The sequence below is a fragment of the Macrosteles quadrilineatus genome, unplaced genomic scaffold (genome assembly GCF_028750875.1).
Source record: "Macrosteles quadrilineatus isolate MER2022 unplaced genomic scaffold, UCM_ALF_1.0 Scaffold_6__1_contigs__length_79288215, whole genome shotgun sequence".
NCBI lineage: Eukaryota > Metazoa > Arthropoda > Insecta > Hemiptera > Cicadellidae > Macrosteles > Macrosteles quadrilineatus.
The window spans coordinates 67,549,798-67,568,072 of NW_026542599.1; the positions used below are offsets into that span (position 1 = coordinate 67,549,798).

Sequence of the window (18,275 nt, forward strand, 5' to 3'; positions counted from 1 at the left end):
TATCACATGTTTCCGATCATTCGATCAATCTGTTAGAAACGTGGTTCTGGATTCAGGAGACTTCAGAACTAACCACTATAAATATATTTGTTAAACAGTGAGTTATGGGAAAGAGACAAAGAGACAAATTGGGAAATCCTCCTCCTTAGTCTCGAATATCATTCATTAACCAACTCCAAACTATAGTGAAACAGGTAAACACAAAACAGATAAACAAGTATTCATTTAATCACAACTAAACAAAACAGTATCAAAAATATTCATGAAAACAACACAACATGATCGGATAATACGAAGAGGAATATATTATATTTGAAATGCACTTGTCTGCAATATAGTAACGATATGGTACCTAACAATAAATTCAAATGCCAACAAAAAATCACTTAGTAAAATTATAGTCTTTAAGTGGTTGTTCACACAGGTTTGTACCACTTGTAGGCTACGAATACACTAACCAAGGCTCCAACCGCCCCAACCAACACACCCCATAGTTTAGCCTGCAACAAGATGAGCAATTCAGTAATGAACAAATAATGAGCTGAATCATTCGAGATATGATTCAGTTTTTAAAAGATCTATCTAATGCCAACAGACAATACCTATGTTTCACAAATAAATATCAGCACCATAGGCCTACTGTGAATTTAATTTATAATAAAAAGTAAGTCTTCAAATTTCTTCCAACAAAATACGTGTATTGTGGGTATTTATTTTTGTATTCTTAGATTTTGAAATCTCTATTGAGATCAATCATTAAGAGTAGAAAATTCAATATGTTCTACGGTTAGTAGTGATTTATCACTCTACAGTAGAACCAATAATGTGCTTATATCTAATTTCCCACACAAACCTAATAAGATACCCATCACTTTGGCGCTACGTGACATGAACATAATTGAGGGGAGCGAGCGAAGCTCTTGTAATACACTTTTGATTTTAACATACTCCTCCTGAACGCCTGAAGCGATCCGCACTGATTGCATAAGGGCCATAACCTTCGATCATCTGGCGATAAAAGTCTGCATTGGATATGTTTTTTGCAATCAAAAAATGTATCACTGGTATTAATGGTTTTAAACTCCAAGTGAAGTGTACACGTCAGCTACAGCGCTGCAAATGGTGTAATTCTGTTCACAAATGATGCCAGTGGGTCAAATGCGAACTACAAAGTTACACAATCATAAAATCAACCCTTACTTAAAAATACTGCCTTCATTTAAGGTTGATGACGAAAAATCTTCTACAAAGCAGCGTTTAATCCATGCCATTTCTTTATCTGACAAATAAACGTTCATGTACTTTTTAACCATCAGATACAATCCATTGTTGTATAAATAGATTTACCACAAGCCGTTCCGATTGCAACACAGGTAGTTTGTTAATTCTAACAATTCAAAAGCCAATCCAACTTGAAATTTGCTTAATTTAATCAAACCTAACCCTTATAAACTCACATCATTGTTGGGAGGTGGTTCATCCTCTTTAGCCTTGTTCGTCCCCAGCATCTTCTTGTACAGGTTCTTCTGCAGATCAATGTCTTTCTTCTGTTTGGCCAACAGCTGATTCAGTTCATTCCTAGTCTGACTATTCTCCGGTTCTATTGTCAGCGCTTTTCTAAGAAGAGCCACAGCTTCTTCTGTCTCCCCCTTTTCTGCCATTATCTGTTAATCAAAATCTTGTTAACACTTTTCACTTAATACATAATAGTTTCTCTCGTTCAGGCACATCAGGACCAAATACTGTACTTATGGGCCCATCAACATGAGCAACGGGGGGACCCAAGTATGATTTATAAGACCCTACGTTAACCAGTTTTTAAAAAAATGTTAAAACTGATGTAAAAACAATATATTTAAAGTACATAGAGCAAATTTAGTTACAAAATTTGTAAAATCAACAACTTTGTATGCATTTATAAAGTTTTTGGGGGAGGACCACTGAATCCTCTTTTAACTGAGGGTTATTCCTTACCCCACAGGCCCCTTATGGAACAGTTAGATGGATGCCCATGACCATCCTTGTCAGGACTAGAAGAATTCCATACTATCAAAAGTTAATAAAAAATAATTGGACATGTTTCAAAACCACACGTTTTGTTGAGAGCAGTGGTACAGTAATATACTAGATAATAAGGAAAAGCAGCAAAAAATCTGTATATCCTGAACAGCCTGAGTGAATGGGACATGAACTTGTAGCGTAGTTTGTGTGGCTATACACATAACAACACAATTGTTCAGCAACGTCTGTGATTCATACACAGGTTGTCGTCAAACCACTATAAGTCTGAACTGAACAAAGTCTATAGTTGATAATGTCCTAGTTGCCTCAAACGTTGGAATTTTTGTTTGAAATACGTGCCTAACATGGCTTTAGTGTAATTTTTGGGGAGCGAGCTGGTCTAGTGGTTAGAGCGTGGACTTCGGTGCCTGACAACGAAAAAACACCTGCAGAAAGTCAATGCAATAGTTAATAAGATGCGTTTCCTTTGCAAAGGCGTTCTTATTTAATTAATTCTTTACATGTAAATATTACTTTTATTATTTTATCATTTGAGAGGTTTTGTTAAGTGTAAGCAGTGTGAGGCATGTTTTACTACTATAAAAAAGCCAAAAAAGTAACTATTTTATAAAAATTAATACTGCTTTTATTTTCATTTTTTATGTTCACTGCACACCGTTGGAGTTAAGGGCAACAGTATTATATTCCCCAGGGGTTATGAGTTAAATACTTTAAAAGGCATTCTTAATAAATGTAAAATGTGTTTTAGATTTCCTCAATTTCTTTAATGTATTGATTTATTTGTTTAAAGTTAAATTTAATTTAAAGTGTAATTTTATAAAATAACCTATATGTAACTATAAATATTAGAATAACTAAATTGTATGCTAAACAATTTAAAAATTGTCAAGAGCAATAAATAAATAAATAAATTTTATGATTTATTTTATTTTAAGGATGAGTTTTTCTATCCTAACTGATATCACAATTTTTCCTAATCGTAAGCATTTTTAATAAGTTAGGTGTAATTAATATACATTTTTATGCTGATGTTTTTTTAATAAAAGATTTTAAATATTCTTTTCTATTATTATTATTTCTGTATTTAAACAGTCATCTAACAATGTTACAAAATCAGGTAAAAATGTCAAACATGCATTTCCCGTTGTGTATGAGAAGGGAAATCCCGTCGCAAAATTTTATGAGAAATAAAAAATCTCATCTCGTCTCGTCTCGAACTAGAAATCCAATATCGTCCATCCCTAAAAATAAATATAACTTACTTTTCCTTTCCTAAAAAGAGCTTTAACATTTTCAGGTTGACATCTAAGGACATTTTCCACGGATTGAAGAGCTGCTTCAAACGCCTTTATCTTCAGTTGAGCCGCAGCCAGATTGTTGTACACTTTGATTCTGTCTTCTAGCAAAGAATGGATTTCTTCTTCAGGTTCCTGAAAAATCATAATTTTACAGTTTATTCTTTGAAATCAGATGCCCAGGCATAGTAGGAAACGAGGAGTTATGGAAGAGAGTCCAAATGGACCTTGCTAAAACTCAGTTAACAGAAAAGGTAGTCTACAGGTGGATAGCATCGACTGAACCCCGCAAGAAAATAGGAAACAAAAACAAGTGGAAATAACCTTATCAGCAATCTGACAAATACTTTCTCCCATTAGCTTGTTAACAACTCTTGCAGGTTTAAGGGGTATGAGTAACTATGATTTTAATGGGAGAAAGCACATAAAATGCAATAGCTTTTGAACTCTAATTTTTACAGCAATTATTGTTTTAATATTTTGTTAAGAGTTAAGAGGACTGTAAGATACTAAATTAAAATTGAAACTAGTCTAAGGTTTTTTTTAGAAATCAGAATTTTCTGTTATTTTATGGTGTTTTAAGGGAAAATCACAAAAGTTGCAATAGCTTTTCACCGTTAGGCAATAACCAACATTTTTACAGCAATGGGGTTTGTACCATTTTTGAAAGAGTTAAAGTAATACAACGTACTAAAAAATTGTTTAGCTGTTTTTTGTCATTTTATGGAAACATAAAAAAAATTAAAATTTCAAAAATGTCTGGGGATAGGCTACCATGGATTAGTGTCGATATACCAAATTGTATCAAAATCAGACCACACCTGTAGCTACAGACACACACACACACACACAAGTACAACACTTTGAAAACTACTTCTAGGACTCAGGGGGGCTCAAAACGGATATTTTCACTAAAAACTCAAATTAGGAAATGTTGATGAAAACAATACTTTCTTTAAATACTAGTCAAAGAAAAATCTGTTGAAAATTACCTGGAGGAAGGTATAGCTGGGGGGAAATAAAGAAAATGGCTCAAAATCGTGTGTCGCGGATATCAATTGTTGCAGTCGTTTGACCCATCGGGATTAAAGGTAATAAGTTTGTCATCTTTAAAAATACTCAACATAGCATAGAAAAGTTAAGAGTATCTATAATATTAAAACAAAACAGTGTTTTTTTATTTCACGATTCTGAATCAACCACTCGACGGATTTTCATGATTTTTGTGTTGAAAGAAAGATAATTTTGAGAACTAGGGAATGTCGAAGCCATAATTTTAGTTTAGAGTCCGAGTTTTTTAGAAATTAAGTTTTAATTTTTAAAAAGTCTAGCAGCCGACGCTAAGATTCTAAACTAGCTTTTGGCATAAAATAATTTGCTTAACATAACAGCTGTAAACATTCAGATTTTGAGTCACAAATTCAGCATTTGGATAAAAATGTAAAGACATACTTAGAGTTGACTTATTTATACTATGTGTAATGCTAATCATTGATACGTTCAATTCTTCTGTAAGAGGATGACAGATTAATTAAATATACATAGTAAAATACTAGGAGATGTTCAAATTATTTCTTAAAGCAATCTTTGTAATCTTCGAATTTGTTTTAGAGCAATATAATTTGTTTTAACTAACAGCTGGTTAAATATAAATTATGGAACTATGAGGTTATTTTATTTACTCTTATTTTGTCATTGATTATAGGAAATAAGTAAGATAAGTAGACCACCTAGATAAGTAACACCATCGATGTATACAAGTCGAAGCTCTGTACACAAGTCTTAAAAAGAGGATATGCTTATTAATTTACTGCTCAACCTTTTTAGGAAAGGGTAGGAAAATCCCTTTTTTACAAGTTTTAATTTATCTTGGTTTGTTTACAATCAATGTTTTTGAATGCTTAAACTTTGTTTGGATTAGGCCCGGAAATATTTATGTCATAAAGGAGATCAAGAATCTTCAGGAATACGATTTTAAATTACCACCACAACCTCAGACGGGTTTTATCCAAAGATATATAGGGGTCTATCCATATCAAGTGATCCAACAGGGTTGCTTGACCATTTTTAAAATAAATAATATTTTTATCCTAGATACATTTATCAATTCTGGGTTCAAAAGTGATTTTAAATTTTTTTTATCTATTTTGTTACTCCTACGGCGGCCATTTTTGTTTTGCGGAACACGCAAATTTTTGCTCATGTAAGGGTTTGCGTTAACTTGCTTAACTCGGTAACCATGAACACTAGAGTGATGAAACAAAAAGCATTTTAATCTGGAAGAAACAGCCTAAATATTATGTTCAGTACATATTTATTGAAATGTGTATCAAAAACAGTTTTAAACCCATCTCAACATTTCATAAGAAAACGGAAAAATTTAAACTTTTGAAGGCGTATTACCATTGGAACGAATAAAATCTCAGACTTGATTTTTTGTGTGTGTGTAGCAACTCAGTAGAATTGTTTGTATTTCAAATATCAACCATGAGACTTAATTCCTTTAAAAATTAACATTTTTCAAAAACTGGAATTTTTTGAAAAATTCAAATTTTGAGTCTCAATATCTTTGTTGGGACAAAGTTAAAAAATCTGAAATTTTTACCAAAAACCCCTCTTATGGTGGTTATACTGCTGTATGAATTTCATCTTTGAGATTTACTTTTAAGCTAAGTTACAGTATCATGAAAATCGCAAAAACCCCATAAGCTCGGCCAACGCGGCTAGTACTGTAGGTAGCTTAAAAATTAATTTATAGGTGTAGGTAATTATTTTATTTAATGTAAACTTACCTAACTTACTTTAAAGTAATGTAGGTATAGCCTTTTCTTGCAAATTTCTTGTCTTATGTGAAATTAAAAAAAACTTTTTATCAGATTATTTTCATTCGGGTTTACACCTTTTTTTCAATAGGCCTAAATATTTTGAACTCATTTATGAATTTATTGAACCACTTTCATTTTAATAAAGAATATTAGAAATTTCACATACAAAAGCTGTTTGAAAGACAAGTTCTTAAAGTATACAACTTTTTTTACTTGTTAGTGTGTTTTGTTCTACTTTGATCATGCTAATTAGGAAGTTTGGATGTTTCTTCATTCAGTTTGGGTTTGTCCTTCCAGTGGTTTTTGTCAGTTAAAAGAGATTTAATTTTCTCAAAACTTTGTTTATAGGCACCCAAGCTTGGTCTTTCTAATTTGTTTTAAAGGCGGTTGGTTGTTGGTTCTGCTGGATCTTTATTTTGATAACTGATGTCAATCACCTCTGCCACCCACCACTGTCATACACAAATGCAATAGAGTCTTTGGTATGAAGTGTAATTTTTACAGCTTTCAGTTGCTAGTGAGGTTACGAAGCACCTAGAACATTACTACTGTCCGGTACAGGAATAAAACAATGGAAGCTTCTTGTTCCAGTAATCTTTAAACAGTTCTCAAATCGGTCCAGGAGTTTGTTGTTGTGGTGTTGAGTGATTTCTTCATCTGTTATAAAAATGAATTATTTTGTTAAGAAAAACTGTGTTTTGTGACTCATTTACGACTTCCTGTAGGTACTGGAAACTGTATCAGTTCCCACAGAATATGAGTCATTTTTTTTTTCAAAATACCACAATAAACACTTTATTGATTTGTGTTATACAGGTTTTGTTTAGTTAAACAGACGAATAATTTGTATTAATCACAGCTGTTCATAGTACACACATGATACACACAACAGTTTTCGTTTTCAGTTTCGATAGATGGAGTGGAGTGAGCGTTCGTTTTCAGAGTAAGTTCGTTTCCAGTTTCGATAACTGGAGTGGAGTGATTGGTACATTAAATCTAAATGGAAAATAAATTTTAAGACCTCAATGTAAATAGAATTAACTAAGTTTTATTTAAGTTAAATGATGAATAAAACTTAAAATTTAGCAGGATTTTATTTATTTTTAGTACCGTAGCGGTACATATAGGCCTAATTTGTACTTTGGGTACAAAGTTTAAGTTAAAAATCTGTTTTGGATTTTTGAAATGTGTACATTAAGATAAGTTTACATTAAATAAAATAATTACCTACACCTATAAATTAATCTTTAAGCTACCTACAGTACTAGCCACGTTGGCCGAGCTTTTGTGATTTTCATGATACTGTAACTTAGCTTAAAAGTAAATCTCAAAGATGAAATTCATACAGCAGTATAACAACCATAAGAGGGGTTTTTGGTAAAAATTTCAGATTTTTAAACTTTGTCCCAACAAAGATATTGAGACTCAAAATTTGAATTTTTCAAAAAATTTCAGTTTTTGAAAAATTATAACTTTTAAAGGAATTAAGTCTCATGGTTGATATTTGAAATACAAACAGTTCTACTGAGTTGCTACACACACAAAAAAAATCAAGTCTGAGATTTTATTCGTTCCAATGGTAATACGCCTTCCGGAAATTTTTCCGTTTTCTTATGAAATGTTGAGATGGGTTTAAAACTGTTTTTGATACACATTTCAATAAATATGTACTGAACATAATATTTAGGCTGTTTTTTTCAGATTAAAATGCTTTTTGTTTCATCACTCTAGTGTTCATGGTTACCGAGTTGTGCAAGTTAACGCAAACCCTAACATGAGCAAAAATTTGCGTGTTCCGCAAAACAAAAATGGCCGCCGTAGAAGTAACAAAAGAGATAAAAAAAAATTAAAATCACTTTTAAACCCAGAATTGATAGAGGTATCTAGGATAAAATTATTATTTATTTTAAAAATGGTCAAGCAACCAATTATTTTATTTCTGGATCACTTGATATGGATTGACCCATAGATGAATGACATAGATTGAGCACAACGTCAATTCCTAGGTCAATCTTTTGTGAAATCTAAAAAGTTGTTTGGCGTGTGTTTAGTTGTGGTTTAGTTTGGAGGCTTTGAATATTTTATGGTTTAAATAAATGAATATGGGGGATTACGGTGTACATTGATTCAATGAGGGTGGTTTAATTATTAAGGATATTAAGGATATTAGAACTGATAACGGAATGGATAATAAACATAGACAATTAATTACGTCACTAGCTCTACTAGCGTGTTTACGTTTTAAATTTCTTCACCATGTGACCAGTTAGTTCTTTTGTTCAAATGAATATTATTTTATTTTTGACTCAGCTGTTTACCAAAACAAACTATATGTTGATGTTTTTACTTTTCTTTGTTTACACTTATTTATTTAGCAATTGATGCAGTGAAATTGATATGTGTGGACGATTCGTTTAATGATGTCAGGACACCAACGTTATAATTATGTGTACTGTGAATTTTATTGGATGTTTTCGTTTTATTTTAGGGAGTTTCTATTCAGACCTACTGGAAGTTGTGTATAGTATGAGTAATTGTATTGTGGTGATATTGATTATGAAAGAGGCGATGGAATTGGAAGGTGATATCGTTGACTAGGCCTATACACTACTTCTCAATTGATAATTACTCTTTCAACTGTAGGCTGCAATAAAATTTTGTCTTTATACGTGTAAGCTAACTGTTCTGAATTATACACAGTTTTAACTGACTACTCCCGTACGTAGGACGGGCTAGCACCTCTTAAAATATAATAACAAAATGTATTGCCTCATTAGGACAGTTAAGAGTATAATTCAAACTAATTGACCAATTACACTAATTGATGTGTGTTAAATTCTAATTATATTTGATTGCCAATTCACACATTTAGAAGCAGCTAATTGCCACTAAGAATAACTACTTAAATTATTTCAGAGGTACACTTTTCAGTAGGTGTCAACATAATCAAACAACTTATGTATAAGTTTATCCAGCGCCAAACAGAATGGTATCAGATTGAAAACGTACTGGATATCAGGAAAACGAATTGATAATTGGGAGGTTTTTACAACATTGCTCAAGCCAGGCCTTAGTTTGTTTGTCAAACTAACCAATATGCAAACAAGATGGATGATTGTAGGCTCAAAGTCTAATTTATGCAAATACTCATGGTGACTTGCACAAACAGACTTCTCTACAGTGAAAACTTCACAGATACAACCTACAATGTGTCAAAAGCTAAAGTCCACTCAAGAATTAACTTTTATAAAAATTACCATAAATATAGAAAAATCTGATTTTTGGTTCTGATATTTTTGCTTCTGAACAAATGAACACAGAAAAAGCTGTGAGGACTTTAAGTGTACTTAAACTTAAGTTTTTATTAATTTTTCGTCATTACTTTCTCCCCCTAGTACATAGTATAAAGAAAATATTGTTTTTGTCAAAATTTTTGAGTTAGAGTTTTGGGTGAATATATCCATTTTGAGTCCCCCGCAACAAAAAAGTGGTTTTTGATTTTGATGAACATTGCTATGTTGGTACTAATCCATCGTTTCTCCAGGCGTATTTTAATTTATTTTGTTATTGTTAATGGTGATTTTTCTCATAAAAAACTATAAAATAATGGATTTCCCCAATAACAGCTTTGACCAATTTTGATTAAAATTTAGTAGTATGTCCTTATAAACCTGGACAAAGTTTCACCACCAATAATTATAATAATTACACACTGTATATTTTACGGTTCAAAATTTACTGCAATTTCTGTAAATTCCACCATAATAATCCATAGTTACTCCTGCCCCTTACCACGGCCACCTTTAACTCCAGGCCACTGTTTAGGGCCAGACGAAGGCCTACTTTATCTCTTGTCGGCCGCGAGCCAACATCGGCTGTTTCGCAATCATATCACGTGTCGATGTCGGCTTCCAGAAAAAAAGGATAGGCCTATTTGAAAAAGAGTTTATGAAATTTAATTTTTTATTATTAGTGTAATAAAATTTTAAGTTAAAGTACTGGTAAGCTTAATGACCTGCATAATAAATTAAACCTAGGGCATGAGGCAGAACCCTACAAAGATGAGAGTGGAAAAGGTTGATTTAAATTTAAAATTATCACCACAAATAAGCCAAAACAATATAATAAATAGAAAATTTATTTTTGTAGGCCTACATTTAAAATAGAATCAATATTTTTATAGCCTAACTTAAGCTTTCCCATTCTTAAAAAATACACGAAATACGCATAAGCTGCCACTAAACACTTCGAAGGCCGCGGCCTGGAGTTTAAAAGTGGTAGTTCCCTCACCCATTAATAATTGTTTTTCTCGTAAAAGTAGTAGGTTGATTGATTTTTAAGTAAAGCTAATGGGAGAAAGTATGAGTCAGTTTCCTGGTACCACTTGTTTTCCTCATTTTGGTAAAGTATTTTGTTATTAATTATTACTTGTTATTTCTTGTCAACAAGTCAATTACATTTTGTGGCGGGATCAGGTTACTTTTGATCAAAATCAACTACAAACAATATAGAATCACAGCTGCTCATTATGAAACAAGTAGAACTATGTTACAATGTAAGATCAACAATTGATAATTTGATGAATGGCTATATCTCTACAGTTGACCTTCTATTGATAACTTATCATTAGTAAAATGATATATTTATAACCTCGATTGTTAAACTGCATTTTATCAACGACCAAGTATCTAAATTTAACTCCCTTTTACTATATAAAATGTCTATACTGTAATATACGTGATTTTTGTTTAAGATCACGAAGGAAAATGTTCATAGTTACACAAGAGATATACACTATAGTTTTAGTAAACCAAATTTCATACCATTAATTATTCTTTGCAGATAAAACACTCTAGTCTAAATAAGTAAAATATAGTGTCATAAGACCAAAACCTTTCTAACGGAGTATATCATAGACATATAATTACCGTTTGGTTTTCAGCTGAAAGACCGTGGTCATCAAGGTATTCCAAAGCTCTTCTATAGCATTGTATGGCCAAAGTGTGATCTTTCCTAGTATACCAGTAGTTCCCCCTTTCTTTCTTTCGGTTTCTGAAAACCAACCATAACATGTCTTGATAATTTTATACCGGTAGCTAAAGGGTTTTAGGTACAAAGATATATTAAGAAGAAGGAAATTTCGGCAATTGTGTAAGCTAGTTGAATTTAAATTCTATAAATTCAGCGCTAAGGAAAATCTTTTTATGACCATGTATTATTTCAAGTAAAATAAATACAAGCCATAACGACTTAAGTTTAAATATTGGCAAAAAATTATTAAGCTTCAGTCCTTCATTTAATTTAGCCTATAATTAAACTAATAAGCTGTAACTAAATTGTTAACTAAAACATTAAAGGTCCTATTACTTACCCAATTTCCTTCCTTTGTTTGAGTGGCAACGTCTCTATGAGAGGTTCGGGTTCCGCACTGACCAAGGTAACCGTGTAATACAGAGTTGCATCGGGGGGAATGTCAGGAGCTCTTCCTTCAGAACCAAAGGCGAACCGAGGCCCAACTTTTACTTCTGCTTCCTCTTCTAAGTCCATCAGCGGTAACGTGAAATCCAGTCCTTGAATAACCTGTAAATTGTTCAAATATTTCTCCATCGGTTCATTATGATAAATTGACAACTGTGAATGTATACCTGTGTTTTAATTTAATATTACCGCAGGGCGAGAGTAGAAAAGAGCGAGATGACAGTGTAGGCCTAGCTGTTTTCATAATCGAGACCATCCATTTTTAAATATGATTTATTGAAAAGAAAATCCAGTTATCAAGTAGGCCTACAGCTGGGTCCAGTTTAACCATCTCAGGATTGAAATGTGAAGCCATCTATTTTTTCTTTAATTTTTGATCTAGGCCTAGATATTTGACATCTTAATTCTTCCGATTCATACCAATTTATGTAGGCCTATAGGCCTACAGGGTGTCCCGGAAGTCTCTAACAAATTTTTCAAGTATTATTCCTGGACCATATACAAGTCAAAATATCATATTCAAAATTACAAAAACTCAAAAGTTACTCGTACAGCCCCCATTTTTTTCACAAAACATTTTTAATTCAAGAACTAGGCCTAATAATAAAAAAGGCTAGTAATAAAAAAAGGAAATTTGGTATATTTATGGCATTATTAGGCCTACCTTAAGAAGAATAGTTATTACCTTAAGAACTAACTAGTGTCCCTGTTGCTCGAATTCGAGCAATTGCTAAGTATTACAGGCGTTATTTTAAAACGAATTTCACCCAAGTCAGTAAATGTTTGTAGCAATTGATAAATTAGCCAAGTTATTTACTGTTTACAATTAATATATGCTCTTCTTCTCACTTTTGATTTCTGACAACAGCTGGAGTTTCATAACAATTTTTGTTACCAATGTTAATCTTATGGAGAAATACGAAACTTTAAGGTGCTCCATTGTCTCACTCGCTCATTATTTCCCTAAAAAGAAAGTTTCCTGCACAACTTCACGTTACGCTCTTTCCAATGACACCAAAAACATGACAATCGGTTCAGTAGTTTCGGAGGAGTAATTGTCACAAAAAAACTGCTTGCGTATTAAATAAGTACGAGAGGTCGTCCAGTGGTCGAAACTCGACCAAAAATATGTAATGTACTCACTTCTCTATTTTCACCCCACACTGTAAATAAAACATGTGATTGGAGTTTCTTCCATTTGTTTTGATTTCCTGTTTATATTTCGTTGTTATTTTGTCACCAGCATGGCAACGCATAAGATCCATGTTAATTTTTTCAAATCTTTAAACTCATTTTTTGTGCTTATCTTTGAGCCTATTTAAATTTATAAAGGGATTCTGCACACCTACAGGAAAATAGCTTTCTAACGGTATGCGTAGATTTTCCCTACGATGCACACGAGCTGAGAAAAAAGGTTTTAAAGAAACATGCTTGCCTATTAATATATAGATAGATAGATTAGCCTATAAAGGAAAAAAAATATTTTTTTGAGTGTTTATTTTCAAAATGGCGGTCGCTTAAAAATTTAAAACATAGCTTAATATCTCAAAAACAACATATGAAAAAAATTTCAACTAACATGGTTTTTAAAGAGAATTCAATTACAAAACGTATAACACCAAAGTACAGTGGTTACTAAGTAATAGCCCCGCCGCAGCAAACCTGCAGACTTAGCGAATTTCCATCTGCCTGATTGGATTTAAACTAAAATGTCTCCTTAAAAATATCACATTTATTCCCTATTTTAACAGAATTAGTTTAATGAGTACTTAGGTTTGCTGCAACAGGGAGGGTAAAAAAGTTTTTTTTAATGTAAAATATTAAAAGGTACTGTTTTTTAGTAAGAAATTAATGTATTTTCCAAATTTGATCAAAATATGTGCAAACAACAACAGTTGACTTATTCTCCATAAGAATAACATGGGAATTTTAAAATTACAATTTTTTGAATTTTCTCCGTAACAATTAGGCGCATAATAACGCTTCAATAGACTAAATTATTTGTTTTTTTAAGCTCTACAAAATGGTTTGAAAATAAATTGTGAAATTTTGTGTTTTTAGGGTCAAAAATGGGAAAACCCTATTTTTACCCCATAAAACCCCCCGTAAACCCCCATTCCCATGGTCCGATCATGCTGGTTTGCGAACTCATTCAAGTTTATCCCGCCTTACACCTTCAAACCAAATTTGATCAAAATCGGACAAAAATTACTCAAGTTATCGTGCGGATGGACACATATATATATATCTCTATATATAGATATATAAAAATTTGAACGAATGGTGTTTTTGGCCTCTGGGGACATCAAAATGAAAAAGTAAATCGGTCCCGGGCTTAGGTCTTACCATGAGACCTACGGTAATAGCTACTTCCCTATAGGGAAATTTGCTAAAACCACTGCTAGTGAGCTCCGTCTAGCTATTTTACTTATGCTACATTAAGTGATTAAAAATGTTAGAAGTTAGGACCTAGGCTAATTAAAATGTGCAGTAAAAGTTGACAGTTGATTGTTTGCATCAATAAACTCAGATGCTCCCTTGCCACATTTATGCAAACAATAACCGTTTAGTGGAAGCTGCTTTAAACTTCAAGTTCAGGACAAGCAAAGTTAAAAAGTGGTAACTATTTTAGTTCTGATAGAACTGGTCAACTTTTAACTGAGCTTTCAAGACACCAATGATGTAAAGTAAGGAAAAAATGGATCTACTCACTTCTCCATCGCCAAGGTTGATTGTAACATTCCCTTCGTCAACAACTTTGTCTTCATATTTTCCAACGTATCTAACAGTACAAACGTCAGATCTTTGAGGTCTGGAATCACTTAATCCTTTTTTGATAACCTAAAAATATGAACATAATCAAAATGTATATAGGCCTAGTCTATATATAACCTTCAGTCTAGACCTTAGGGCTACATTACAATCAAATTAATCATATCACAATAGTTTTTTAGAGATGGGATAGCTATCCATCCAAAAACTAATTAATTAAGCTGGGCACAGCTGGTGAAGTGAGATTAGAAAAACGACAATAGCCTATAGTGTATGGTGCAAAGGCTAATAAATTAGCCTATAGGAAAGTCCATTAGAGAGGAAGCAATGTTGATTAGTGTCTTAGGCCTATAGCATTATTATGAATGATTGGCACAAATTTGACATTGGACTCCATTGAAAGGCTATTATCGAACCTGACAGTATCAGTTTTCAACTAAGTTAAACTTAGCTTACAGTAGGCTATCCAAAAACTGAACTTTCTACATCGATTATTAACAATTGATAGGCCTACAGTAGCCTACTTAAAAATCCCATGTGCCTGTAATCTAAGTTCTGGAAGCGATAACACAATAAAAAAATAAATTCTCCTAACCTAAAGGAAAACTCTGTTGTGATACCTAAAAGAGGGTTAAGTTCTAGGTGTTCTCAAAAGTAGCCTAAATTAATAAAAGCTAAAAACCCACTAAATATGAATAAGTTAAGCGTTGGCTCAACTTACTATGAATAAGTAATTAACTTAAGCTAACTTGGGCCTAAGTATATTAGGCATCTAAGTTACCTTTTTTAACAGCTGACCACTACCCAATATATCCAACCATTCTTGTTCTCTTTCTTCGTCTTCAGAGGAATTGCCATGAGGTTCATTCTCAATATCTGTCGGAGAGCCACCAAGGCCATTTTGTCTTGCTTCATCTACATGTTCAATATCATTCTTAGATTCTGTAAAAGAACTCATGTCCTTGTTGGAAGGTAAGCTGCTCGAATTAGGCCCATTTTCACTCTTATGAAAAGAGTCAACAGCAGACCCTTCCAGATTCATTATTAGTTAGAGTAGGCTAGGGTCAATTTTTGTAAGCCTTCTATGTAGCCTAGGTAGGGTAGGTAACTTTCCTGGATACAAAATAAGTTAAGTACACTTACTTACTGCGCATAAATTAACATATTAAGGTGCCGTAAGTTAAGGCCTCACATAGGTATAATAACTAAACCAAGTTATCATGCTATGGTATACTCAGCTGTTTCTAAAATGCTTAAACTGCTCCAGTCACCACCCAAAATTAAAGTCCTCTCCTACTAACTTCAGAAATTAAGTTGGACTCCAAAGACAAGTAATTGGCTAGGCCTAGCTACCTACATCACTAATTTGACCTACAATAATTAATTCTCTCAATGATAAGCCACCGCTTTAATTGATTGTTTGTAGTAACCTCAACCCGTTAACCTGTCCTGTAATTAAGTAAAATAAGTCACTACACTAAAAACACACTTGCACCCTTGCACTAGACGAGACGCTAGTCACTTACTAATCACTAATCAATCAGTAAACATTAAAAACTAACAACACACTAAACAGTAAACACAGTACCTACTTAACTTTCACTACTAAATACTTAACTAAAAACTTAACTAACACTATGCAATCCAAGTGTCACTAACTACAAACAAGAGCTAGGCCAGACAGACAGAGCGGACTGCGCGCGATGACGTCACTGCAGTCCCGGCCGCCTCGCCACTATATAGGATTACTCGACTACTGTAGATCACGGCCGTACGACGGCGCTGAAGGGCCACCAACTATAAAAAAATATTTTTCTTAATCTCTGAGAAAAAACTTAGAATTCTGAGTTTAAAGTCAGAATATACACGCATATTCATTATACATATTCATTATACATATTCAATATACATTATTTGACGCTACTACTATTCTTAATGAATGTGTAAATAAAGATTATTTGTCTATTGTCTATTGTCTATTGTCTATAACATGTGGGCGTTCCACTCTGAGATTAAAGTCAGAATTCAACTAGTGGGCGTTCCCCTCTGAGATTAAAGTCAGAATTTAACAAGTGGGCATTCCTCTCTGTGAAAGGAGTTAGAAGTCTGAGATTAAAGTCAGAATTGAATTGTGGGCGTTCTTCCTCTCTGGGAAAAAAGTCAGAATATAACTAGTGGGCATTCAACTCTTAAGTCAGAATTGAACTGTTGGCGTTCCTCTCTTATTGCAACGATATTATCAGCATATCGATGCTATCATCCCTACTATCTTAGACAAAAGAAATAATATAAATATCATTTCTGTTGTCTATTCTACTGTGTTCTTCTACTTGCAACGTTGCCAATTCTACCAGGCCGCGGCCTGGGGCCCATTACATAATAAAGTACAAACTAATATTATTAGTAAATCAGCTGATCGCCCAATGCAAATCTAATGGAAATTACAAGTTACAAGTTGTAACTTGTAACTTGTAGTTTATTATGAAATGGGCCCCTGGAGTTAAAGGAGGCCGTGAGAAGAGTACAGTAGAGTATAGTAGCACGGCCGCATTGGTGGCCGCATTCTTACGTTAATCTCAGAGATGAACGCCCACAATTCAATTCTGACTTTAATCTCAGAATTATAACTCCTTTCACCGAGAGGAACGCCCACTTGTTAAATTCTGACTTTAATCTCAGAGGAGAACGCCCACTAGTTGAATTCTGACTTTAATCTCAGAGTGGAACGCCCACTTGTTATATTCTGACTTTAAACTCAGAATTCTAAGTTTTTTCTCAGAGATTAAGAAAAATATTTTTTTTATAGTTGGTGGCCCTTCAGCGCCGTCGTACGGCCGCCTACATGACACGAATCTAGAAAAATACATACATGCTAAACGCTCAACCCTACGTATTCATGCGCGATGTAAGCTGATATCGATGAGGTACTTCTCGCTATGACACTAATATCTTTGTCTACCGAATAATGATTTCTATGATTTATCAATAATAATAATACCAATAATAAAAAACCAATTAGGCCTGTACTTTTGTCTAAGATTTTTTTTCATTATCAGCAAGTTTGGTTAGGTTATGACAGTTTAATTTATTAAAACATTATCAAATGAAATTTGTGCCATTTCTAGTTTTATTTTATGAACAGAATTTGTTTTCGATTAGTAAACCTTCATTAGATTTGTTCATTATCAGCAAGTTTTGTTGGTTTGGTTAGGTTATGATTTAATTTTATAAAATCCCAAACCTAAATTCATGTAACAGTTGCAGTTCCTCCTTGTTCTTTTCTAGTTGCAGTTCCATAAAAGGGAATAAAGCCTGCTAAGCGGACTAGAAGAAAAAAAGGGAAAAAATTGTATTGTTTATGTTTATAATGTAGGAAGTAGGACGTAGGACTCTTTTAACTGCGCGGTCCGGCGGTCGGTGACTCGGTGGAGGAGGAGGACGGAGGTGAAACGATCGTTAATTTACCTAGGGTAACACTCGACCATATTTAAAAAAAGAAGATCTAAAGAAAAAAGAAATAAGAAAACGATCAAGGAAGGAACGGAAACTAGCGTCTAGATACTCAGAGCAACGAGTCGGCTCACCGAAACAACAGCCGTGGTGGGGAGCTGGGAGGAACGACGACGTCAAACCTTCACCGTGGTTAGCGCTCTTTAGCGGGAACGATGACTTCATCACTTACTTTCAGTTTTACGCTTTACTGAATTCTCTATCATTCTAAAAGAATTAATTGGTTTGGTATCTTCTATGATTTAATTATATTTATGGATTAAAACTTTATTTTCTGAAGGAGGCATGAGCTCATCATGGTCAATATAGGATAGCTGTAATCTGTACCTATGTCCTATGTTATAAAAGGTGATGTGAAACTAAACTTGGCTCT

At 33.3% G+C, this 18,275-nt stretch overlaps 1 protein-coding gene across 1 annotated transcript; it reads right to left on the reverse strand.

The window, feature by feature from the left end:
- Window positions 1-210: 210 nt before the first annotated feature.
- LOC128996493 (peptidyl-prolyl cis-trans isomerase FKBP8) lies at window positions 211-15,968 on the reverse strand. Its single transcript, XM_054421863.1, has 7 exons — window positions 15,174-15,968; window positions 14,333-14,461; window positions 11,514-11,722; window positions 11,071-11,194; window positions 3,285-3,452; window positions 1,458-1,664; window positions 211-500 (listed from the first exon to the last, which is right to left on the reverse strand). Exons 1-7 carry the CDS (start codon window positions 15,432-15,434, stop codon window positions 417-419), a joined length of 1,182 nt encoding a protein of 393 aa, XP_054277838.1. The 5' UTR covers window positions 15,435-15,968; the 3' UTR covers window positions 211-416.
- Between the last annotated feature and the right edge of the window lie 2,307 nt (window positions 15,969-18,275).